The sequence below is a fragment of the Hyaena hyaena genome, unplaced genomic scaffold, assembly GCF_003009895.1.
Source record: "Hyaena hyaena isolate Hyena2069 unplaced genomic scaffold, ASM300989v1 scaffold_312, whole genome shotgun sequence".
Taxonomy (NCBI): domain Eukaryota; kingdom Metazoa; phylum Chordata; class Mammalia; order Carnivora; family Hyaenidae; genus Hyaena; species Hyaena hyaena.
The window spans coordinates 1,633,445-1,658,825 of NW_024080943.1; the positions used below are offsets into that span (position 1 = coordinate 1,633,445).

General features: G+C 41.6%; 1 protein-coding gene across 4 annotated transcripts in view; it reads left to right on the forward strand.

The window, feature by feature from the left end:
• Window positions 1–6,303: 6,303 nt before the first annotated feature.
• Window positions 6,304–25,381, forward strand: part of STK4 (serine/threonine kinase 4) — a 90,274-nt gene continuing 71,196 nt past the window's right edge. Inside the window, exons 1-5 of one of the 4 annotated variants that reach the window (XM_039248471.1) lie at window positions 12,501–12,582; window positions 13,682–13,905; window positions 14,577–15,387; window positions 18,465–18,593; window positions 21,316–21,430. In XM_039248471.1, the coding sequence (XP_039104402.1) occupies window positions 18,577–18,593; window positions 21,316–21,430 (132 nt within the window). In that variant the 5' untranslated portion in view covers window positions 12,501–12,582; window positions 13,682–13,905; window positions 14,577–15,387; window positions 18,465–18,576. Of the gene's footprint in view, window positions 6,393–12,500; window positions 12,583–13,681; window positions 13,906–14,576; window positions 15,388–18,464; window positions 18,594–21,315; window positions 21,431–25,381 lie in introns of those variants that run through there. The other 3 variants (XM_039248473.1, XM_039248472.1, XM_039248470.1) reach the window with 3 other exon arrangements.

Sequence of the window (25,381 nt, forward strand, 5' to 3'; positions counted from 1 at the left end):
CCAGTGGCAACTGACAGGCTGTCTGTTAACTCTTGAACGAAGATGATAATCTCAGAATGTGATTAGTGCTAGAAGGAAAGCAAAACAGTTCTGTAAAGCCAAGTGACCAACCACATGGGGACTATTTTAGGCGAGAGGGTGGGGTGGAGAAGGCGTCTCTGAGGGACTAATTGAGCTGAAGCCTGAGAAGATTTAGGAGTGCTGTTCCAGGCAGAGAGTGCAAAGGCACTGGGGCTGGAAGGTGGCTGGTACCTAGTGCTCTGTAGATAATGATTTAATAAATGAATGGACTGATAGGTTGGTGAGGATCTTCCGCTGAGGGAAATTTCAGGTATCTTCAGCCTCATCTGACTTCACTCTGTGTCCCACTTTAACTCTAGTGGTTTTTATTGCTTGTTGCTACCTGCGTACATTAAGCTGTTACTCTTGCTTCCTGACCTTTGCTTATGCGCCCCCTGTCCAAGTCTTTTCCAAGACTTCCTCTTGCCCAATCCTGACTCCATCTATAATTAACTCGACCGTCACCTCTGAAAGCCTTTCTTGACTCCCCTTTCGCCTTGCCTCTCTGCTCCTACTGCAAGCAGGGGTTACCCCTCATTTAGCACTCATCACTCTTTGATCCTCAGTTTACAGTTTTCCTCAAAGACTGTGAGGCCTTTAAAGGCAGGACCTAGGTCTTTATTTTTTGCCTCCACAAAACCTGATAGGATCTGGCGCCAAACTTGCAGTGTTGTTAAACACCTGGTCTCTGCCCTCAGGAATTTAGTTACAATTATTTGTGTAAACTCGGCCGCACGACACTGTAAACTTTCTGAGGGCTGAGTGGCTGTTGTGTGCGAACCCCCTCAGTCCAGCACAGGCCCCACACAAGAGGAAAGAATGAACACTTAGTGTGGTGGGGAAACTGAGGCACCCCACTACTGCTCGTCTACTCCACAGCTTCCATCTCTGTTTCCAGAAGTCTGAATTTTGCCTGAGATTCTCCTGGCCCAGGGGATGAATCAGGATTTCATTAAGCCAATCACAATGATCTCACTCCCTTTTGCCAGTGATCAGTCAGGGGGTGGACATGACCCTGATGTGGCCAGTGATATTATGGGATGTCTGCTGGGTGTTTATGAGAAAGTTTTTCCTCTCACATAAGAGGTACAGGACTTCAAAATAACCTTTTTTTGCTCTCTTTCTGCTTTGGGTGTTGCTAGGTCAAGAATATACACCTGGACATATACTCATTTTTGCAGTTGTGAGGCAATCTGCACAGGTATGAAAAGTCCACGTACTGAGCAGGGTGGGAGGGGAAGGATGGAGTTGACATTGTCCAGCCACTGAATCAACCCTGAGACTATTGACTTCTAGACTACTTAATAAACAACAAATGCCAAGGTGTCTTAAGCCACTGTTTAGGTGTTTTCAGTTGCTTGGAGGTGGGTATATTCTAAATGGTATGCCAGATGAGTACACCTGTGGCAAGTTGTATTTTCCAGAGATAAGGAAAACAGTACTTTCCAGTTCTCCACCCACTTCCAGAACTTTGCCACTCCCCATCGAGATGGAGTCTATGTCTGCTGTCTTTGAAACTGCACAGGACTTTGGGGCCGCCTCAACAGTGGGGATGGTATTATCGACCTTCCAAAGCTATGCCCTTAGAAGGCACTACGGCTCCCTCCTGGCTCTCCCTCACAAATATCGTTCAGAACCCAGCCTTTCATCTGTGAGGAGATACAAAAACAGAGGAGGCCTTTCTACCCCCAGCACCCACTTGTCAGCCATGTGAGTGAGGCATTTTGGATAGGAATCCATCCAAATGGTGCCTGACCCTGACTGACACCATGAACCTTCCCTGCTAAACCATGCTCAAAGTGTGGATTTATGAGAGAGAACAAATACTGTTGTATGCCACTAAGTTTGAGGAGGAGTTCTTTTTTTTTTTTTTAACATTTTTAAAATTTATGATTATTGAGAGACAGAGAGACAGCATGAGCAGGGGAGGGGCAGAGAGAGGGGGAGACACAGAATCTGAAGAAGGCTCCAGGCTCTGAACTGTCAGCACAGAGCCAACACGGGGCTTGAACTCACAAACCACAAGATTGTGACCTGAGCCGAAGTCGGCCATTCAACTGACTAAGCCACCCAGGTCCCCTTCTTCTTCTTTTTTTTTTTAAGTTTTTTTTTTTTTTAATTTATTTATTTTGAGAGAGAGAGCAGGAGCACAAGAGGGAGATGAGCAGAGAGAGAGGGAGAGAGAGAATCCCAAGCAGGCTCACACCAGTGCATAGTCCAGTGTGGGGCTCCATCTCAGGAACTGTGAGATCAAGACCTGAGTGGAGATCAAGATTCAGATGCTCAACTGACTGAGCCCCTCAGGCACCTGTGGTAGTGGTTTCTTACACAGTAATTGATAACTGGCAATCCCTTTCCATAATGCTGCCTATAAATGTGGGGCTAATAAAAGCAGCATTAAAGGAATTTAGGGGATGGAGGAATAGGGGAGGGACGTCAGAGGGGAAGTCTTCCAGGAGAAAGTGACCTTTTTTTTTCTTTTTTAATTTTTTTTAAAGTTTATTTTTGAAAGACAAAGAGAGTGAGCAGTGGAGGGGCAGAGAGAGAGGGAGAGAGAGAATCCCAAGCAGACTCCACACTATCAGTGCAGAGCCTGACACGGGGCTTGAACTCACAAACCATGAGATCATGACCTGAGCCAAAACCAAGAGTTGGACACTTTAACGCACTGAGCCACCTAGGGATGCCCCCCCCACTTTTTTTAAAGTAGGCTTCATGCCCAATGTGGAGCCTGTCAAAGGGCTTAAATTCATGACACTAAGATCAAGACCTGAGCTGAGATCAAGAGTCTCACATTTGGAGTACATAGGTGGCTCAGTAGGTTAAGCATCTGACTTCAGCTCAGGTCATGATCTCATGGTTCGTGGGTTCGAGCCCGGCGTCAGCCTCTGTGCTGACAGCCAGCTCAGAGTTTGGAGCCTGTTTCCGATTCTGTGTCTCCCTCTCTCTCTGACCCTCCCCTGCTCTCTCTCTCTCTCTCTCTCTCAGAAATAAAAACATTAAAAAAAAAAGTCTCACACTCAACCGACTGAGCCACCGAGGGCCCCCAGAGGTGACTTTCCAAAAACAACTTACTGAGAAATAATTCACTAGCATATAACTCACCCGTTTAAAGTTGAGTGTAGTTCAGTGGCTTTTATTATATGCAGAGTGTGCTGTCATCACAACAATCAATTTTAGAATTTTGTCATTACCCCATAACGAAACCCCACTTCCTTTACCCATCATGCCCAATTCCTCTACCCCCTCACCCCCAAGTCTAGGGCAATTACTAATCTACTTTCCGGTAGATTTGCCTATTTTGGACTTTTCAAGTAAATGAAATCATATGAATCATTTGTGATTGACTTTTATATAGCACAGTGTTTTCAAGGTTCATCTGATTCTAGTGCATCAGAACTTCATGGCTGAATAATATTCCATTGTATACATTTTGGGTGTCCATTTTATTTATATATTCATCAGCTGATGGACATTTGGGTTCTATTTTTTGGCAGCAAGTAACTTTTTGATATTAAGATTTCATCTCTCTGAGTTAACCATCTCATCAAAGCCGTATTTAATACATATTCAGCTTTATTGGGGGAAGGAATAGATATTATAGTCATGGTTTCCTTAATGAGATAATATGCAGAGATATTATTATTGGACATAGTTTTTTATTGTCTAAACACTTCTTTTCAGGGTTAATCGATAGTTTCTTTAAATAATATCTCTGCCTTCCTTGGTTGAGCAACACTGGCAAGTAAAGATATGTCATAATCAGGAAAATCTTACATTTCGTTTAACAGAGCCAGGCACAGCCAATACTTCTATATGCTGATTTCAAATCCCCAACCAATTATTCTTGGGGAAAGAAGCACAGCATCGTAATTTGTCAATTTACAGTTCTGAATGCTTTTCATCTCAGGTGTACTAATCATGATCTAATTTAAAAGCACACTCTGAGTAAGATGGGTTACAGAAGGGATTTGAAATAAGAATTTAAGGGGTGCCCGGGTGGCTCAGTCAGTTAACCATCCGCCTCTTGATTTTGGCTTGGGTCATGATCTTGCCCTTTGTGGGATGGAGCCCCACATTGGGCTCTGTGCTGACAGTGCAGAGGCTGCTTGGAATTCTCTATCCTTCTTTCTCTCTACTCTTCCCCCCTGACTCTCTAAGAATAAATAAATAAACATTTTTTAAAAAGAAATTAATTGAAGGAATTGGTTGGATAGATGACAGAGGAACCAAGATGCCAACAGAGAACAGTGAGAGAGCCCAAAGGACAGGAGTTAGTAGGAAGGAGTTACTCTACTTAGGACTTGGATATAAGAAAGAACTAGTGGTAGTTACAGAGTTCAGAAGCTGCAGCAGAAAGGAAGCTGGAGCCATGTCAGGACCCTCTAGGAGAAGCTGGAGAGAAGGTTACTTTAGATTTTTAATCAGAAGCAAAGAAGGGAGAGAAAGATTGGCTTCCCTCTCAGTTCTTCCCTCCACTGAAACCAGACAGAAGTCGGCTGACATGGGAACCTGGGAAGTGAGCTTGCAGGGTCAGTCTCCTCCCCAAGATTTCTTAGGTATGACATCAAAAGTATGACTCATAAATGAAAAAAATGGATAAATTGGCCTTAATAAAAATAAAAATTTCTATTCTTCAAATGAGACTGTTAAAAGGATGAAAATACAAGCCTCAGAAAATGTTTACAAATCACGTGTTTGATAAAGGATATGCATCCAGAATATTAAAACACTCTAAAAAATCAATAATAAGAAAAATAATTTTAAGGACAAAAGACTTGAACAGATACTTTAGAAAATAGATGACAACCACTTGAAAAGATGCTCAGCATCATTAGTCCTTACAGAAATGCAAATTAAAAATGGTGAGACACCATTACATGCCTATCGGATTGGCTAAAACTGCAGACTGATCATACCAAGTATAGATGATACAGAGCAATCGAAACTCACATGCATGGTTGGTGGTAATGAAAAATAGTGTAATCACCTTGAAAAACATTTTCTTAGTACTTTCAACATGTATCTTCTATGACAGCTATTTCTTGGGTATATTTACCCAAGAGAAATGAAATGTGTGTATGCCTATCTATATGCCCATGCAAACGCTTGTACACAAATGATCATAAATTTTATTTGTAATAACCAAAAACTGGAAAATGATTAAACCATTGGGCTTTGGGGTGATCTGTTACATAGTGATAGCTAATGGTACACCTAACTAACTTCTAGTAATTTTTTTGTTATCTGTACATGGCTCATTTTCTATCTGATTCTGGCCACAGCTCCTACCTTGTCTCCTACTTTTCCTTATTCATTCTGCTCCAAACATGCCAACTTCTAACATAGGTTTTTGTCCTTACTGTTCCCTCTGCCTTGACTGCTCTTTTTAAAAATATTAATGTGACAAGGGGCACCTGGCTGGCTCAGTAAGTGGAGCATGTGACTCTTGATCTCTGGGTATGAGTTGAAGCCCCAGACTGAGTGTAGAAAGTACTTAAAAATAAAATCTTAAAAAACACATTAGTATGACTTACACTCTCATTTTAGTCACAGCTTGGGTTTTTTTTGGTCTTGCTTTGGGGTGGGGTTTTTTTTTTTTTTTTTTTTTTTTTTTTTTTTTTTTTTTTTTTTTTTTTTTTTTTTTTTTTGGTGTTTTGTTTTTGCGTTTACTGCCTTTCTCACTTGAAAGTTAAGATCCATGAGGGCAGAAATTTTATTTTGTTCACTGCGTGGCACCCAGTACTGTGGTTGGCCCAGAGCAGATGCTAGATATATACTCAATGAATGCCCGTTCATTCCTGCCCTCAGAGTTTTCCTGATCTTACCAGCGGTGGTTAGGTTCTCACATCGTTTCCCATCATTTATCACTACATTAACTACCAATCTAGTAACTATCTTTCTTCTACACCATAAATTGCAAAAAAGGTAGGTAGGGCTCCTCTAGATCTTGACTATTGTTATGTACTTAGAGCCTAGCACAGCGACAGACACGCAGAGCTCGGTAAGCACAGAATGAAGATAAGCGTAACTTCGCACTGAGGCAGTGCTGCCCACGGACTCCGGCCCGGCGCAGTAAACTCCGGGTTCCCGGGCCGCGCCCCGCGCGCCACGTGACTCAGGCGCGCACCACGTGGTTCAGGCCCCGTCCTTGCCGCCCCGCCCCGCTCGCGCGGCCGCGCGCCGCTTCCGGTGGGGGCGGAAAGCGGAAGTGTGGGAGGGTCTGCGGGGCGGGCTCGGGGAGGTCCCTGGGGAGGATGGAGCAGTGAGCGGGTCTGGGCGGCTGCCGGCAGCGCCATGGAGACGGTGCAGCTGAGGAACCCGCCGCGCCGGTGAGGGGCCGATGGCTAAGAGGCAGGGGGTGGGGAGAGGGAAAGGCGGGAATTGGCAGAGGGGAGGCTCCGGGTGCGCCCACGGGGCGAAGCGATCCGGCTGATGGGCACCTGCTGAGTGGGGGGGGGGGGGAATCTGCCAGGAGGGTGTCCGGCAGAGGGGAGCGCGCGCCCAGGGGAATAAACGTGGGGCTGGTTGGGGAGAGCGCATGCCGTAGGGGGACATCCTAGCGGAATGAAGGCGCTGCTGAAGGGAGCAGCTGCGGAGGGACGTGGGGACAAGTTGGGGAGAACACCTGCTCAAGGCGGGGGCTCTTGGGGGGAGGCTGTCCTAGGAGGGACTCATCGAGGTAGCAAGGGGTGGGGGGATGCTGAAGCAGGATGAGAACCTCGAGAGCTCCAAGGAATGGATCTGGAACAAGCAGAGGAAAGCTGGGTGGACTTTCTGAGGGAAGGAGTCCCACCTGATGGGTGCTGTGGGCAGGATCTGTTGAGGGTAAAAGCTTTGCGCCTAAGTCGGAAGACGTGCAGAGAAAGGTTGAAGGTCCAGCAAGGGAAGGCTTCGTGGAGGGGTCGCATTTAGGAAGATTTTCTGGATAGTGTCCCCACTCTAGGATGATGATGGCATCTCTCATTCTTGATGCCCAGTGCCTTCCTAGTGTTCTCAGCTTTTCAAATCCACCATTGGGAGGTAAATAAGGAAATAAGATGTTTTCAAGATGGGCAAATTGAGGCCCAGAAGAGTTGAGACACAGTCCTGTGTGTTTCCTTCTTCGCTCCAGATCTGGGTCGTGACCTGACCAGACTGGGCCCTTTTCAGGCCTCTATTGTTTTCTATCAGCTCCAGATCCTACTGCTACCTGGAATTGTTTTAAGTCAAGATCTGGGAGGTGGCTGATCCTAGAAGGTCTGAACTCCTGGGCTGGTTTTAGTTGTATCATTGATTTGCTCTGTGGACACCAGGGTCTTAGGTCAGTCTCCCACATCTGGAGGAAAATAGAGAGCAGAGATCAAGGGAGTCCTTCTTCTCTGAGGTACAGTGTAGTTAGCTTCTATTTCACAGAGACCTCTGACTTCCTGCAGCAGAGTGAACACTAAAGTAGGAAGTGTTCAGGGTGTGGGAGTGTGGGGCAAAGGAGAGGTGAAGGGAAGGGATCGGCAGCCTGGGCTGCACACTTGGCATTTGTTTGAAGTACGCAAACACTGCGGAAGGCAAATAACTGGTTGGGGTGGACTCATAATTCACCCCACTGTGGTGTGCTGAGATGGAAATAATAATGATTCTTACCCAAACGGCACCTACTGGGAGTCAGACACCGTTCCCAGTGCTTTCCATGCCTCCTGATGAACCACATGAAATTGACCTATAAAAATGGTAATTTCGTGTGATTCCACTTCTTAAGCCACGGTGACAACAACCCTACGGAGGTGCTTATCTCCATGTTTCTGTTTCAACGGTGATCAAACTGACGCACAGAGAATTTAAGTGAATTGCAGGAGGTTCCACAGTTAGGAAGGGGTAGCACTGGGATTTTAAACCAGGCAGTATGTTCCAAAGTCCATGCTGCCTCAGTCTGATGCCTCTGTGGAAGGACCCCCCGCTACTTGTGTGGTAGCAAGTTTTTGCTGAAACGCCATAGTGATCCAGTTATAAATGTACACGGGTTATATTTCTTTCTGAATATTCATTGTTCCTCCGAGGCCTTGGTTTAATTGAAAAGAGGATTAGAGATCTGAGTTTTGTTTCTACCTTTGCCTTGTTACATAAGCTTGGGCAAAAGTGTCAACCTTTGTGCATTTTGGCACACTCCCGCACCTTTTGGATTTTAAGAAATTTATTAAATGTGCAAGAGAAGAGCATTGCAGGGCTAAATTCTTGAATGAGTGGTGCTTTCCTACTCATCATAACCAGTGGAGTGCCTCATCAGCAGATGAACTTTATTGCTTGTATTTGTTAGGACTGCCATGTCTGTTTCACAGATCGGGTGATTGAAACTTACAGAAATTTATTTTCTTGTAGTTCTGGATGGAGGCTAAAAGTCTGAGATCAGGGTGTCAGTACGGCAATTTCCCGGAGGCCTCTCTCCTTGGCTTGCAGATGGCTTTCTCCTTCCTGTGCCTTCATATGGTCTTCCCTCTGTTCCTGTCTGTGTCCTTACCTCCTAGAAGGATACCGGTCGTATTGAATTAGGGCCCACCTATATGACCTCATTTTACCTTTATTACCTCTTTAAAGGCTCTGTCTCCAAATAAAGTCACATTCTGAGATCCTGGCGTTTAGGACTTCAACATATGAATTTGGGGAGGGGGAACATCTTGATTTTATGATCATTAAAAAAGTCATCAATTTATCTTACACATTTGTTGCAACCATATCAAATTCTGAATGGAAAGAGGGATAGGTATACATAAATAAAATGAATCTTACAGGAGTTCTAAGATGGGAGAATGAGGCTTGAGAATTAGCCAGACTTGTGAGTAACTACTTCATAAATATCCTTGTTTATGTTTGGAAAGATACAGGTGTCTCGTCAGCGATTCAGTTGGCATGTGTTTCCAACAAGGGATTGCAATCTCAATGCAGGAAATCCTCTTTGCATTCATGAGCTTGACATTTGTGTGTGACTGAGTGATGAGAGATTAAAGTCGATGGCTTATGTAGGAGTTTATGATTTTTAAAAAAGTGAATTGGTATCAGATGATAATAGTGTGATGGAGGATGCAGAGAACATTTCTGGGATGCTTGGCTGTCCATGTGGCTATCTGACTTTGGAGAGGAGCATCTGCTGGTATTTGGTCCACGGAGGCTGTGCTGGCCAGTCCTCATCTTTTGTGAGCAAGCAGTGAAACTACCTGTACCTGGGGAAGTCCCAGCTGAGAGCTGAATCATCAGTGGGACCTGTTTTGTGCCTCTTCCATGAAGGTTTATGGTATAAAATGTCATGAAGAGTCACTTGTCAAAAGTTTTTCCATAGAAATCTGAATTGTTGATAACCCGGTAACCCTTTTTAGGGTGGAATTCTATTCTTTTGTTTTGTTTTGTTTTGTTTTGTTTTTGTTTTTGTTTTTTTTACAAATAGTTTATTGTCAAATTAGTTTCCACATAACACTCAGTGCTCATCCCCACAAGTGCCCTCCTCCATGCCCATCCCACCTCCCCCCCACATCCATCAGTCCTCAGTTTTTGTCAGCATTCAAGAGTCTCTCATGGTTTGCCTCTCTCCCTTTCCCCCACCATTTCCCCCCTTCTTCTCCCCCTTGTTCCTCCGTCAAGTTCCTCCTAATCCTCCTATACGTGCAAACATATGATATTTGTCCTTCTCTGCCTGACTGATTTCCCTCAGCATAAACACCCTCAAGGTCCATCCACGTTGCTACACATGGCCAGATTTCATTGTTTCTCATTGCCATGAAGTATTCCATGGTATAAATAAACCACATCTTCTTGATCCATTCGTCCATTGATGGACACTTAGGCTCTTTCCATGTTTTGGCTATTGTTGAGAGTGCTGCTGTGAACATTGGGGTACATGTGCTCCTATGCCTCAGCATTTCTGTATCCCTTGGGTAAATTCCTAGCAGTGCTATTGCTGGGTCATAGGGGAGTTCTATTGTTAGTTTCCTTAGGAACCTCCACCCTGTTTTCCAGAGGGGCTGCACCAGTTTCCATTCCCACCAAGAGTGTAGGAGGGTGCCCATTTCTCCACATCCTTGCCAGCATCTAGAGTTCTCTGATTTGCTCATTTTAGCCACTCTGACTGGCGTGAGGTGGTATCTCAGTGTGGTTTTGATTTGTATTTCCCTGATGAGGAGGGATGCTGAGCATTGTTTCATGTGTCTGTTGGCCATCTGGATGTCCTCTTTGGAGAAGTGTCTGTTCATATCTTCTGCCCATTTCTTCACTGGGTTGTTTGTTTTTTGGGTGTGGAGTTTGGTGAGTTCCTTATAGATTCTGGACATTAACCCTTTATCTGATATGTCATTTGCAACTATCTTTTCCCATTCTGTTGGTTGCCTATTAGTTTTCTGGGTTGTTTCCTTTGCTGTGCAGAGGAATTCTATTCTTTTGAAACCTCACAAGGATTGCTGAAAAAGTTTAGGATTCCCATCATGACATTCATTGATCATTTAGGAAATATTAATCGACCACTTCTGGGTTGTCAGGCACCAGAGAAATAAAGATCTGTTTAAGCCCAGATCAAAAACAAACAAAAACCCTACTTCGATTGTCCAAGCAGGTATATAAAGTTTGTCCGTCAGGATTATCAGGGGCTTGCAGCTGTTTCTCTCACGGCAGTGGCAGCTTCCTTTGTTATGTTGTGGTCTCAGAGTAGTTGAAATCATGAGTTTTGTTTTTTGCAGACCACAAAGCCAACACTTCAGGGGAACACATTTGATCTTCCTTTATATAAGCTGTTTAATTATACTTGAAAAATGAGGTATTGTCCATTGTTTACACAATTATAAATTCAGTGCTCCCCCACACCCCCCGCCTCCCTTGGTTTATGCGATGTTCTTTCTGACTTCTGAGCTCATAGACATTTCGCCTCTGAACTTTTAAGAGGAGTTTCACTTCAGCCCTTTTTGTTTTGAAGTTTTTATGATGTCACTGGAATTTAATGTTTAGGACCTTTTGATTTTCAAAGGTCGTGGTGGTCATTTTGTTAATTTTCAGGTTGTGGCCATTACTGACTTGGATCATTTCTTCATTTCTTTAGTACACAGTCTTTGACATTTACAGAATTATGTAAGATTGCCCTTTAGAGATCAGTGGTTATGGGTGGATACTTTTGATGTGTTCAGGGATTTCTCTTTTGTCTTTTCTTCTGGTTTTGCTGTTTTCTCCAGGAAGGTGTGTGTATGTGTGTGTGTGTGTGTGTGTGTGTGTATGTGCATGTAATTCAAGTCTTTTCTTGTAAAAATTGGTATTGTCCAGCTAGTTTAAACCTTCTCTCTACAAAGAAATCTCCAGTGTTACTACTTCCATATTTCACCATTTCCTGAGCTCTCTTTTCTTTGTTGTCTTTTGTAGTTTCAGGAAGCCATTGTGTAGAAGATGCACACATACACACACACAAAATATTCCTTGGCAAGCTCCTTCGTTAAGCCCGTTAATAATTTTCTGAGGTCTCAGAGTTTTAAAAAAATATTGTTAATTTTTAAGCTCCCGTGTTTGTTATTTACTATGTCTAGCATAGTCCAAAGATTTATCTGGAAGTTATAAGCACCCATATGTCTTTGATTTTTGGACTCATCAGAGGTACACAGCTGCTCGTGGAAGTAGTCTCTGAGACTGTTTGAGATTCCTAGCTACATAGTTATGTTTCACTTTTGATCATGTCTAAGTATATACTTTCCCCTTTCTGTTTCTGTGATACCTGTAAAATCCCTGTGTTTTGACCGAATTCCCCAAATCTTGCTAATGGAGGGCGAGAGTCTCTGTCTTCCTTGGCCTCTAGTCTGAGACCATGTTTCAGTTCATAGTTAACCTTACATTAAACATCTTTTCTGAAGAGATAGTTATGCCATTTTAATTCCTGGAATCTCCAGATTTAAATGGATTGAAAGGTTCCCTATAAAGCTTGAACCCACTCTGTGGCATTTTAGCCACATGATGATTCATTTTCTGTTTAAATTCTCCACTGATGGGGACCTAGGGACTTCTTAAGGCAGTCTAAACCATTTCTGAACAACTTTTTTACTGTTAGAAAATTTCTTAAACCTGTTGAACTGAAATTTGACTCTTGGTGCTGTCTACCCTCTGGTCCTGATTATGCTCATCGGAGGGAGCCAGAATATGTGCAGTACTGCCATAGAACCGCCCTTCAGTGTCCCTTAAAAGTCTGTTAGCTTAGGGCGCCTGACTGGCTCAGCCGGAAGGGCGTGCGACTCTTGATCTTAGGGTCAGGAGTTCGAGTCACATGCAGGGTATAGAGATTACTTAAATAAATAAAAAAACTTAAAAATCTCTTAGGTTGCCTTTGATGTCTACTAGTAAAGACTTTGTAGAGAGATCCCTAAGATGCTAATCGTAATATAAATAACATATTTTGTGGTCTAGTTGTCAGCAAATAAAATGTATTTTATGTTTTTATTTCTTCATTCACAGGCAGCTGAAAAAGTTGGATGAAGATAGCTTAACTAAACAGCCAGAAGAAGTGTTTGATGTCTTAGAGAAACTTGGAGAAGGGTAAGTGTACCGAACATACAGGCAGATCAGTAGGTCCCAGTCTTTGTTCCCCAACACTGGAAGGAGCCACACCTTTCTTATGTCAATAATTCATACACCTGAGGAGGAGGAAGAGGATTGTTATGTATGGCACTGATCTGGGTGGGAGGATGGTCAGCTTACAGCTTGAAATGCCCTTTCCCACTTTCTCCCAGTAAACACTGGGACCCCTGTAGTCAGATTCAGTGATTTCTGGTCTTTCACACCCACAGCATCTATTACTTTCTCTCTTATAGGATCCATGGGTGACGTGATTTTATCTATGTAATAGCACTAACTAGTTTATACTTCAAAACTATTTGTTAATCACATTTTCATTTGCTGTTCATAGTTTCTGATCAATATGCAATAATTTGTTCCAATGAAAAATGGAATTCAGCATTTTGGTTAGTGTAGCTCTGTGAAATATAGCAAATAAATCAGGGACTGTCGCTACCTTTATAACTTCCAAGAGACTGAAAATCCCGGGTTGGGAACCAGTTGTCTTCTTAAAACCCAGATTTGTGAATGAGCTTATAAAATACTGCTGAAATGGTATTTAGCAGTGGACAGTGGCCGTCATTGACTTTCACGATGCAATAAAGGGTACAGCATAATTTTTTGTGTCTTTATGTATCTTTTTCATTGTACCCTTCTGTATTAATTCCTTTTTCTATAATGACCAGACATTGAAATGTGAGGGACAACTTTTCTTAAGTTTTGTTGTTAGTTTTTGAATAGGTAATCAATTGATAGGATTCAGAATTCAAAAGCTAAGGAGTATATACGAGCAAAATCCACATTTGACTTCTGCCTCTCAGCCACCCAGTAGCAATTAGTATAGCGGTTTTTGGTGTATCTTCCAGTGACTGTTTCTGCGTAAATAAGCAGGGGTGTGTGTGTGTGTGTGTGTGTTTGTGTGTTTGTGTGTGTGTGTGTCCAGTCTCTTGAGAGTGCTTCTAGTTTAATAGAAGACCTGAAACATTAACTTTTAAAAATGTCTGTTAAGTACTGTGTGCTTTTTGAAATCAAGTCTTCTATGTCTTATTTTGGAGTTTAGTGTTACTTATGTCTAATAAAGGTCAGCAATAATGTTAAACCTGATTGTGGATTACGTGGCATAGGTTTTCATGGATTGCCTCCTTGTAAAAAACATTAGTCATCTTTTTGTAAGTTGGAGAAATACTCTGGAATCAAACAAGACATCAAGCAGAGAAGGGAAGTAAAAGGGGACACCAGCTGTGCTGTGAAAAGACAAGTACAAGATGAATCTGAAGGCGGCAAGTTGACTTGGGATCCTTAAAGGTATGGAAAAATGACAGTCCCTCTACATCTCTTGCCTGCCCTTTTCAGCTTGGTATCCTTGCTATTTTCCTCAAGGAAATGAGTCTAAGGCCCTTAATCTAACAGTGCTGACAGGTTATGCTTTGAATAAGATAAGCATGGTAGGCATAACTGAATATGTAAGTAACTCATTTCTTTCAGTTTTTAATACAACTGTGTTACAGTCTAAGGGTATAGACTCTGAAGTTAGATCTGCGTTAAAACCTTTGCTCTACTGTTTTTCAGTCACAATAAATGAATGAGTTTGAGCAGATTACTTAATATTTTGGAGCTTCATAAACTTCAGCTATATAATGCAGATATTACTATCTCCCTTATTTGGGTTAAGTCCAGTATTACCTGAGGTGATGGGGGTAAAGTACCGAGTACAGTGCTTGTCACATGGTAAGTCCTCAATAAATGACAACTATGATTATTTTATGTCTATCAGTGAAGCATTTTTCAGACCTTACCATGTCAAATTAAAGTTAAATCTTAAACCTTCCAGTGTATTTAGGTGTTCTCGAAGGGAGCTCTGTTTGGGTTGACTAAGTTTGGGGAACGCCAAAAGAAAACTACAGACAGAGAATATATCAGGAATATAGCATAAGGGAAAACTAAGCTAATTACGATCATTTTTAATTGTCTTTTAGACCTATGCATGTCTTCATTGAGGAACTTGGAAATTTCCCTATAGAGATGTGACCAGCAAGAAAATTGACATATAGCTTCAGATCTTTCTCCCTGTGTTGTCACCATATTGTTCTTTTAAGTGATACTACAGAAGCTTGGATTTTTGTCATCATGGCGGAATGAAGCAGAACAAGCTTCCTTTACTAACGGAATCCTGAAGGAAGATCTTAGCTGCCCTTAGGTGTCAAAACACAAACTGCCATGCCGCCCTCAACTTGTTCTGGAAAATGAATAGATTGTGAACACTCACTGACTGTGTCTTGTGAGATGAGCTCTGGCTGATGGACTGTATTGGATTCTGGAGGCCATGGTCCTTTTGTGTATGGAAGAAATGCGGTGGATCTGTGGCAGAGAAGAGCCAAAGCTCCAGACCCGGATGAGTGGACCATGCTTGGAAAGTGTTTTGAATGCCAGCCTAGCACCTTTTTTCCATCTGATATACTTAAAGCTTTACACCTTGACTCACTGAGGTTTTTATCATAGGGTAGTAACAAAAACATCGTGCCCATGGTTTCATAGCTAGTGACTGGTATTGTTAAGACTTGTATCTAGTTAATTTGGCTTCAGATACTGTATTATTTCTGTGTTTTCCCAAATTGATTTTTGCCTTGTGTGGGTTGTGTGAAACCCCTACTTCCCCACCATTTTTGTTCTCTACTTGTTAAAATTCACTCCAGTTTTGTGGTAGCAACTGCGGTCTTACAGGACTGGCATAAAAGTGAGAACACCTGCTGAAGCCGTCTAAATTCTCTAAAGATTACTGAAAATACAGTACGTGGAATCATGAATCTTAGTTGTTTATATGAGCTTTCGGTGTATTCCTTGCTCTCAAGGTAGCATAGGGAGGCATAGAGAGTATTCTGGTCCAGATTGCCGAGTGAGTACGTGCACAGATCTCACTTTCCATTTCAAACAGATTCCACTAATGAATGAAAATAAAAAGTCTAAATAAAAGGGCACATGGCCAGCTATGGACCAGGGATGGAAACGGTATGTAATAGGAGGAGAGTGAAGCTTGCCCTGTCCTTGTCAGGAGATGGCAGGTGGACTTCCTACATGAGGTTGTGGGATGCATGAGGCTCCCCATCCATGAGCTGAAGCTGAAATAAATCTGCCCAAACACCACTAGAAATTACCATGTCTCTGGCCTGGGGAAAAAGTGGAAGTGATTTGACAGTAGGGGCTAGGCCAGGGCCTGCATTCAGGTATGGGATCTAGAGAGGCAACAACTGCCAACTCCTAGTGGAGGACCAAGTTTAAGTTGTACAACCCTAATGACGGGGCTGAGAGAGCCATTAAACCGTCATGGCGTCATGAACTGCTCATGGCAGTTAGCATTGTGTGGAGGAAAATCATTCGAGATAAAAGGAAACTCATGCCAGGAAATCTGCTACCATGAAATAATGAGTAGACCTAACAAATGGGAGAATTCACATCCAAGGAAATAGAAACAATGGAGCAATCTCAAAAGGGATTTAACATGTTTGTTTTCAGTTTTCAAAAAGAGAAGACTCAGAATAACATCCTTGAAAGAAGAACAGCGGGTTATGAACACGAACAGTTAGCTCCATGAAAAATTAAAGTTGGGAATCTTGACATTGAAAACTATAATGAGTTTTGGAGGTCCGTAATTTGGATAAACAGTAAACTAGACAAGCTAAGGAATTTGTGAATGGAAAGATAGCAGTGAGACTGATCCCAAATTCAGGTCAGAGAAACATGGTGTTAGAAATCCAGAGGACAACCTGGATTGAGGAAGTGCAGTATGGGTCCAGTAGGACTTCTAGGAGATAGTAGAAAAGATAAGAGAGGCAATAGATAATGCTGAGAATTTCCAGACTTGCAGAAAAATCCTTCAGATCAAAGAAGCTTATGAGGTATCAAATCAACTAGTTCTAGTAAAATGTAGAATGTTAAGGGTAAAGAGGAAATCCTGAATACAAAAGAGAAATTACCTATGAACAATGATAATCCAATGATAGCCAACTTCTCAGGAGCAAAAGAAGCTAGAAAACTGCAGAAAAGGTGCTGAGGGAAAGCCATTGTCCACAGACTCTATCCAGCACAACCAGTTCCAAAGAGGAGGTGAAATAGACATTTTCATACATATTGAACCTAGTGTATCGAGAATAACTTTGGATGAAAGTAACAGAATACCCACCTAGCAATGGCAACCGATAAGGGCATTGAATAACTGAGTAATAATAAATCTGGGGTGAAAGATTCCAGAATGGTTAATTGACTTGATAATGGGTTAGCATTTCGGTAGTTCTGGCTACATTACTTTCTAGCATCACGCCTTACATAATAGTAATCAAAGCAGGAAAGGAAGTGGCAGGTAAACATGGGCCTTCTTGGGTGTTACTCTCTGATTTATCAGGGAAGAAAGTCTCTCCCAGAATCCCTTTGGCAGAATCTCCCCCTCAAATTTCATTGGCCAGAGCTAGGTCATCTGCTTATTACTACTGCAGTCACCAGCAGAAGGAATAGGAACACTGAGTGCTTGGACCACCATGTTTTATCCCCTGGGACCAAGCCTTCACCACCCTAATGAATCAGTAGTTTAATCTTGTGAGGAAGAAGGAGCAGCAGTCAGGCTTCCACACATGGTCAGTGGTTGCCTATTTGGCAAAAAAAAAAAAAAAAAAAAATTGTGACATTTAAGAATTATTATACTCGTTCAGCAATATAAGGGATTCTGATGGAATGGAAATGTTTTATGTGTTTTGCATAGACTTTTTGTTTTTAAGTTTTATGTTACTTTCACATTGAAATGGTTGTTGAGTGTCATTTTGGCAGCTAGAGCACTCAGCAACTTTGCTATATCAGGTGGCACTGTGATGTTGATGTTTTTTCACCAAGACAGTGTGAAGAAGCAGGTGGGTTTGGGAAATAGGAAGGACATCTTACTCGTTGTGTTTTTAGTAACAGCTGTCGAGGTTTCCAGTAAAACTGTAACCCATCATACCAGGTGATGGTATGTCATTTGACCACCACAGTTGCCTTGTAGTTTGTATTGTGGTCATCTTACAGGTAGCGAAATTGAGGCATGAGAAGGTTAATATGTATGTAAATGATAGCTAATATGTAGTTAAGGGGTAGGGCTCAAGTCCCAGGTCTTTCAATTCTAAATCCCATGCTCTTTTCACCCCCGAATGGAATTGACATACAAACTTTTTACTTATTTCAATAATAATCTTATAAAGGGACATGAATAAAAGGCTGTGTATGTGCTCTGTTCATCTGATACTAGCATTTGAAGGGCCTGAGATTTTTTAATTAGTTTCCATAATGTTTTAAGCATTATTGTGACGAAGAGCGGAAAGACCTCATGGGACTGGGATGAACACAATAGCATAGGGACCTCCCATTTCTGTGTTCGAGCCCTGGGAGGTGTGGGGAAGACATAAGCTTTGTGTTCAGACACACCCGGATTCACATCCTGGCCTGACCACTTATTTTTTACCTTTGTGACAGCCAAGTCTTGTAACCTCTGAGCCTTTTTACACATTTTGCCTGTAAAATAGGAATAATGACCCCTTCTTTGGTTTTTTGTTTGTTGTGTGTGTGTGTTTGAGTGAACTGGGATGATACACAGCTTCTGACAGACATCAGGCATGGTAGCTACTATAATAGTGGTTATTTTATATGAATACTTCACATTTTAAATGTGAAGTCAACCATTCTCTTTCCTCCCCAAGTACTTTAGCTATTTCAGTTTTGCAGTCGTAAGTAAGTATATTAGTCACTGGGGATATAATTTAGAACCATGGATTGCTTGTATTTGACCACTTTTTATCTCTGGGCTTGCTGTGCCTTTATAGATGTTCTCTTTCCCCCAATTATAGGTCCTATGGCAGTGTGTACAAAGCGATTCACAAAGAGACGGGTCAGATTGTTGCGATTAAGCAAGTTCCTGTGGAATCAGACCTGCAGGAGATAATCAAAGAAATCTCTATAATGCAACAATGCGACAGGTAAAGACATGCGGTGTTACTTTGGAGAGGCCATGGGTTTTAGATGAGCTGTGATTATTTACAGTTTAACGCCCACAGACGCATTTACTTAGATACTTTGCAGAAGAGAGAGTTTAGTGGAATCTCTATGCCTGTTCTTTTCAGAAAAAAAATCTGATGAAAAAAATGTGTGTTTCAGTAGCTAAACTTTTACAGTTTCTATTTCTGCATAGATTTTTTTTTTCTTTTTCAGTAAGCTCCTTTCAAAACTAGGAAGAGGAGGCAAAGAGGCAGAAAGTGGTGCTGGCTTTTTTTTTTTTTTTCTGATAGTGATCTCTTTTACTTCCTATTGAGAAAACATTTCTGCAGAAATGGCTAAGAAGAGATCATTCAAATACTTTCAGCTCTAGAAGCCTTGGAATATCAGATCTATAGAAAGAAAATCCTTTTTTTTTTTTTTTAATGTATTGCTGTTCCTTCACATTTAAAAAAGAATTTCAAGCTCAGAGTAGTTAAGAATTGTATTTTTGAGGAACTAAGATTTGTCAGATGCTGTAAGCAGGAAGTCAGGCCTCCAGGCAACCACAGAAAAGCACGTGGTCTGCTCTGAAATTCTGTGACAACATGGGTTGTTCTCTGTGATAGAGCAGGCTTTCCCACTACTGGGTTTTTTAAAAAAAAATTTTTTTTAATGTTTGTTTAGTTTTGAGAGCGAGAGAGATACAGAGCATGAACGGGGGAGGGGCAGAGAGAGAGAAGGAGACACAGAATCCTAAGCAGGTGTCAGGATCTCAGCTGTCAGCACAGAGCCCAATGCGGGGCTCGAACTCAGAGAGTGAGATCATGACCTGAGCCGAAGTCGGACGCTTAACTGACTGAGCCACCCAGGCGCCCCTCCCTACTGCTGTTTAAATTTGAGAGAGGGACACCTGGGTGGTTCATTCATTTAAGCATCCCACTTTGGCTCAGGTCATGATCTCATGGTTCAGGAGTTCGAGCCCCACGTCAGGCTGTTAGCACAGAGCCTGCTACAGATCCTCTCTCCCCCTCTGTCTCTGCCCCTCCCCTGCTCGCTCGCTCTCTCTCAAAAATAAATACTAAAAGAAAAATAAATGTCAGAGAAACACAAACTTAGGGGCAGTGCCTGCTCTAGGGAGATGGAAGGAGAATGAGAGCATCTTGCACTGGAGGCTGCATCCGTTTTCCTGAAGCTCAGCATTGGGGCAGCTGGGGTGGCCTACGGGGAAGCTTGCCCAAGAGCCCTTAGATTTCACAGACTTGCAAATGTAGTTATTTTCTCTTCTCCCTCCCTCCCGTTCTTTTATTCTTTATACTTTTGGGATTGCTCTCGACTAGACAGAACTCTTAAATCTCTTGACTGGATTGAGTGGAGTTAGGTAGCCATTCTTTCCCTCCGCTCTGAGATACTGTACGGAAGCTCTTTCCAGTTGGCACTTTGGGACTTTGCCGCTTCTGATGGGCTACACAAGCACTGTATTTCAAACAGAGTATGCAAATATCTCTAATTAAAGAAGAGTTATTTTGAAGAGCCTATTCTGTGCTAAGCATGGTAAGGGGTACAAAGAAGTACAAGGCAGACTTCTTGTCCCCTGGGAGTTTATAGACAAATTGGACAGGCCAGGCATCCCTGTGTTTGTACGGGAGAATCTGGCCGATGACACAAGATCATAGAGGACTTATTTCAACAGTAAATAGCTGGTACTGCTTGCCTTGTAAAGGCAGTGGATCCTACAGGAATTTAAGGAGGCGAGAGCAGATGTGGTGATCGGTACCTTGAGAGACTTACTCATCCGTGTCTTCATCAAGTGTATGTGTCCTGCTGTCCTTGTCATTGGCCTGTTTCTCGGGGGTGAAGGGGCATTTGAAATTCTGAGCGTGGTGAAGCTGAGTAGGTTTTAGCATCTTTATTTAGTATGGATGCAACATTAATTAGCCCTGATAACAATGTAGCCAATAAAGCTAGTAGCTCCCAGTGGGCAGATTATTTCATTTTAATGGGATGTTTGGCTTTTCTCTGAAATTCCTCACTTGGTATCTCTCTTCAAGCCTGAAAACAAAAATTCCAGGTCTGATTCTGAAGATTTTTTTTTCTTTATAGTAGATTATAGTGTGATTTTTTTTTTTCTTATTACAAAGTACACATGACTTTTGGGAAAAATGTAAGAAGAAAAAATCATTTGTCCCTTTGGAGAAGTAATCATTATTAAATACTACTTGGTGTACATATCTCTTTCTGGAGTTTCACTGTATTTACTATTATGTAGCCTGTACCTGTACCTTTTTTTTTTTTTTTGTAAGCAGGGTACCTTCTCATGTTATCAAGTATTCGTCTGTAATATTTTCCTTGGATTTGTGGTTATTCCATTATATGGCTCTATTGTTATTCCTTTAATAAACTCCCTAATGTTAGACATTTAGATGGTATCCAAATTTTCGTTGTGACAAATAGTGCTGTGATGGTAACTATTTCTTTTTGAATAGCTGTAATTCTTTTCCTAGGGTGAACTGTAGACCTAGAAATACAGGTTAATGAACCCATACATTTTCTCACTTATGTTATTTATCATTTGGGAAATTATTATTATTTATTATTTACATTTTCATCAATAAAGAGAGTGTTTGTTTTAAGCTTAAATATGAATAATTGATCTTTGGCGCAGAGAAATTAGTTTTCACGTATTGAAGGCTGTTCCACTAATTCATATTGTCGCTCTCTTTTCAGCCCTCATGTAGTCAAATATTATGGCAGTTATTTTAAGAACACAGACTTGTGGATCGTTATGGAGTACTGTGGGGCTGGTTCTGTGTCTGATATCATTCGATTACGAAATAAAACGGTAAGTTTACCTTCTAGAACAATGCATCTGGGCTAGTTTCTGGCCTTGTGTTCGTGGGAGCTATCCTACTGCTATTTTAAGAGAGAGGACCGTCAGATTTCCCTGTTTCCATCATTTGTTCCCCCTCTGCTTTCTGATGCTTCCAAAAAGTGACAGTTTTGACATCAGCTCAGTCCACTGATGGGTAGCATCCCTTTATTTCATCCTGGGAGGGAAAACAGCGTTTATCAGATCTTGGTTAAGCAATGGATTTTATTTTATTTATTTATTTTAAATTAAAATTTTTTTTTCTTACTGTTTATCTTAAGAGAGATAGAGCAACAGAGTGTGAGCAGGGGAGGGGCAGAGAGAGAGGGACACAGAATCGCAAGGAGGCTCCAGGCTCTGAGCTGTCAGCACAGAGCCTGATGCGGGGCTTGAACACATGAACCATGAGATCATGACTTGAGCTGAAGTTGGGTGCTTACCCAACTGAGCCACCCTTTTTAAAAAAATTTTTTAATGTTTATTTATTTTTGAGAGAGAGGCAGAGCTCAAGTGGAGGAAGGGCAGAGAGAGAGGGAAACACAGAATCTGAAGCAGGCTTCAGGCTTTGAGCTGTCAGCACAGAGCCCGACGTGGGTCTCCAATTCCTGAATGTTGAGATCTTGACCTGAGCTGAAGTTGGCCAGTTAACCAACTGAGCCACCCAATGCCCTTAATATTTCTTTGTTAACGTGTGTTTACTTTTGAGAGAGAGAGAGACATAACATGAACGGGGGAGGGGCAGAGAGAGAGGGAGACATAGAATCTGAAGCAGGCCCCAGGCTCTGAGCTGTCAGCACAGAGGCTAATGTGGCGCTTGAATTTACACAGTGAAATCATGACCTGAGCAAAAGACGGACACTTAACTGACTGAACCACTCAGGCACCCCAAGCAATGGATTTTAAATGTTTAAATTAGGATTTCGTTTTCTCCTTTTACCCAGCATGTTCACAGATTAACTTCTACATGCTATTAATCAGAATAATCTCTGTGAAAGATTATTCGCTCTTACTGTGATTGCTGGGTTAAAAACTAGGAGACACGGGTTCTAATTCAGGTTCAGTTGCTCATTCAGTAAATATTTCTAAGCCCTAGGGATCCAGTAGTAAAGAACACAAGGGCCCTGCTCTTATGCTAGTATGTTTTTTTGTAGGGCAACAAAAAAGCCACCTGATGGTAACTAGAAAAGAAATCCCAGATAGTGATCATTTATTTGAAGGAATAGAGTGGTGGAGGGTTCTCGGGGAGCTACTTGAGAGTGGACAGCTGGGGACGTCCTCTCAGGGAGGTGGCACTTAAAGTAAGACTTGAGGGGTGCCTGGGGGCCTCATTTGGTTGAGCATCTGAGTCTTGATTTTGGCTCAGGTCTGGTCCCTGGGTCATAGGATCAAGTCCTGTGTCGTGCTGTGTGCCAAGTGTGGAGCCTGCTTAAGATTCTGTCTCTCTCCCTCTGCCCCTCTCCCCCACTCACACTCTCCTTCTTTCTCTTTCTCTTTCAAAATAAAATTAAAGTAAAACTTGAATGACAAGATGGAGCTAAGACTTCTAAAAGAACATTCTAGATAGGGGAATAAGCAGTGCAAAGATCATGAGGCTAGAATGGGTTTGGCACATAAAGAAGGCCACTGTGAGTGGAGGGGGAAAGGAGGGGGGACTGCGGGAGACGAGGTGAGACAGGTGAGTGGGCCTGGATTATGTTGGGATTGTCCACCACAATAATGAGTTTGACTTCTGTTCTGGGTGTCATAGGAAACCATTACTGGGCTCTCAGCAAGTAAGGAAGGAGCCTTCTGTACACATTTTAGAAGATAAACTGTGGCTTCTATGTGGACTCTGAATCCATAAAAGTAAAAGCAGGGAACATCTTAGCCTATAGTGGGATTTTTTTTTTCTTTGTTTTAATAAGAAAAACAGGAATAATACCTATATTAAATATTTGTGCAGAATTGTGAACACTAATTTAAATATGTGAAAGTACTTTATAAATCGGGAGGTGCTGTGTATATTTATTTATGTAATTTAATTTTAAATTATTTTTAAAGTTTATTTTAAGAGAGACAGTAAGCAGGGGAGCAGCAGAGAGTGAGGGAGACAGAGAATCCAAAGCAGGCTCTGCACTGTCAGCACAGAGCCCGACGTGGGGCTCGAACTCACAAACCAAAGGATCATGGCCTGAGCTAAAATCAAGTCAGCAGTTTAACCAACTGAACCACCCAGGCGGCCAAAGATGGGAATATTTTAAGACTCAGTTGTATCCTTAAAAAATTAAAAATAAAACTACCCTACAATTCGGTAATCACAGTACTGGGTATTTACCCAGAGAATATAAAATCTAATTTGAAGGAGTACATGCACCCCTGTGTTTATTGCAGCATTATTTACAATAGTCCAATCACGGAAGCAGCCCAAGTGTCTGTCATAGATGAACGGATAAAGAAAATATGTGGGTGTGTGGTTGTGTATATTCACACACACACACACACATACACACACACACGTGTATAAATATTATTCAGCCATAAAAAAATGAAATCTTGCCATTTGCCACAACATGGATGGATCTAAAGAGTATAATGCTAAGTGAAATAAGCCAGGTAGAGAAAGACAAATACCATATGGCTTCACTCATATGTGGAATTTAAGAATTTAAGAAACAAAGCAAATGAACAACAACAAAAGAGACAAACCAAAAAACAGACTCTGTGAAGAGAGGACAAACAGATGGTTATGAGAGGGGCGGTAGGTGGGGAATTAAGAGGACACTTAACCTTGATGAGCTTGGAGTAATATATGAAACTGCTGAATCACTATATTGTACACCTGAAACTACTGTAACACTATGTTAACTACATTGGAATTAAAATAATAATCATTAAAGAAATAAAAAACTCAGTTGTAACTTTTGGATTATCTGTACAAGTATACCATTTTCTTAGAGTTAGTGTGTTTTTCTGATCAAATAGCAAGTTCTTTAGCTAGGAATAATACCCTACAATGAGATATATTTAAAGAAGTCCCAAAGCTTGAATAATTTATTGAATTAAAAATTGGATTCCAAGCCTTCTTGTATGCACCATTAAGTTATTTTGCTGCAGGGAGTTTGAAAAAAATCCCAAACGAATTTGATGATGAATTTGATGTTTTAATATTAGTTTATTTTATTTATGTAAATTTTAGCTATGAAGTGCTGATCTTTAATTATTGCACATTGTTTTGCAAAATGTTTTAACTCTATCTTGTCCAGCATGTTATTCACTAGCTTCAGGTGGTCATTGAGGATTTTAAATGTGGCTAGTCTGAATTGAGAAGTGCTATAAGTATAAAATATCTGATTTTGAAGAATTATTACAAAAAGGAAGAATATAAAAAAATATACACATTTTATATATTGATTACATGTTGAAATGATATTTTGGATAAATATGGTTGAGAAATACATTATGACAGTTAATTTGGGGGCACCTGGTTGGCCCAGTTGGAGGAGCGTGTGACTCTTCATCTTGGGGTCATGAGTTCAAGCCCCACATTGGGTGTTAAAGATTACTAAAAAAAGAAATAAACTCCAAAAAAAATTAAGTTTGCTTTTTTAAAATGTGGCTATTAGAAAATTAAAAGTTATATTTGAGACTCACATTATATTTTTATTAGGCAGTGGGCCCTTAACCGATCAGCTCAGCTGGTTAGAATAAGGGGTCAGTGAACAAGTTACATGAAATCCGTTCTCTTCATGGATGAGATCTATGAAGATCCAGCCACCGGAGGTACCCAAACTCTAGTTTGCAGCCTTGCGGATAGCGTTTGCTTGGACTGCAGCGAGAGCTCTGTCATTTGATAGCTCTGCAACCTTTGGCACAAATTACTTATCTGTGCTTCAGCTTCATTATCTATAAAATGGTGATGATGGTGATAGTACCTATTTCATGTGA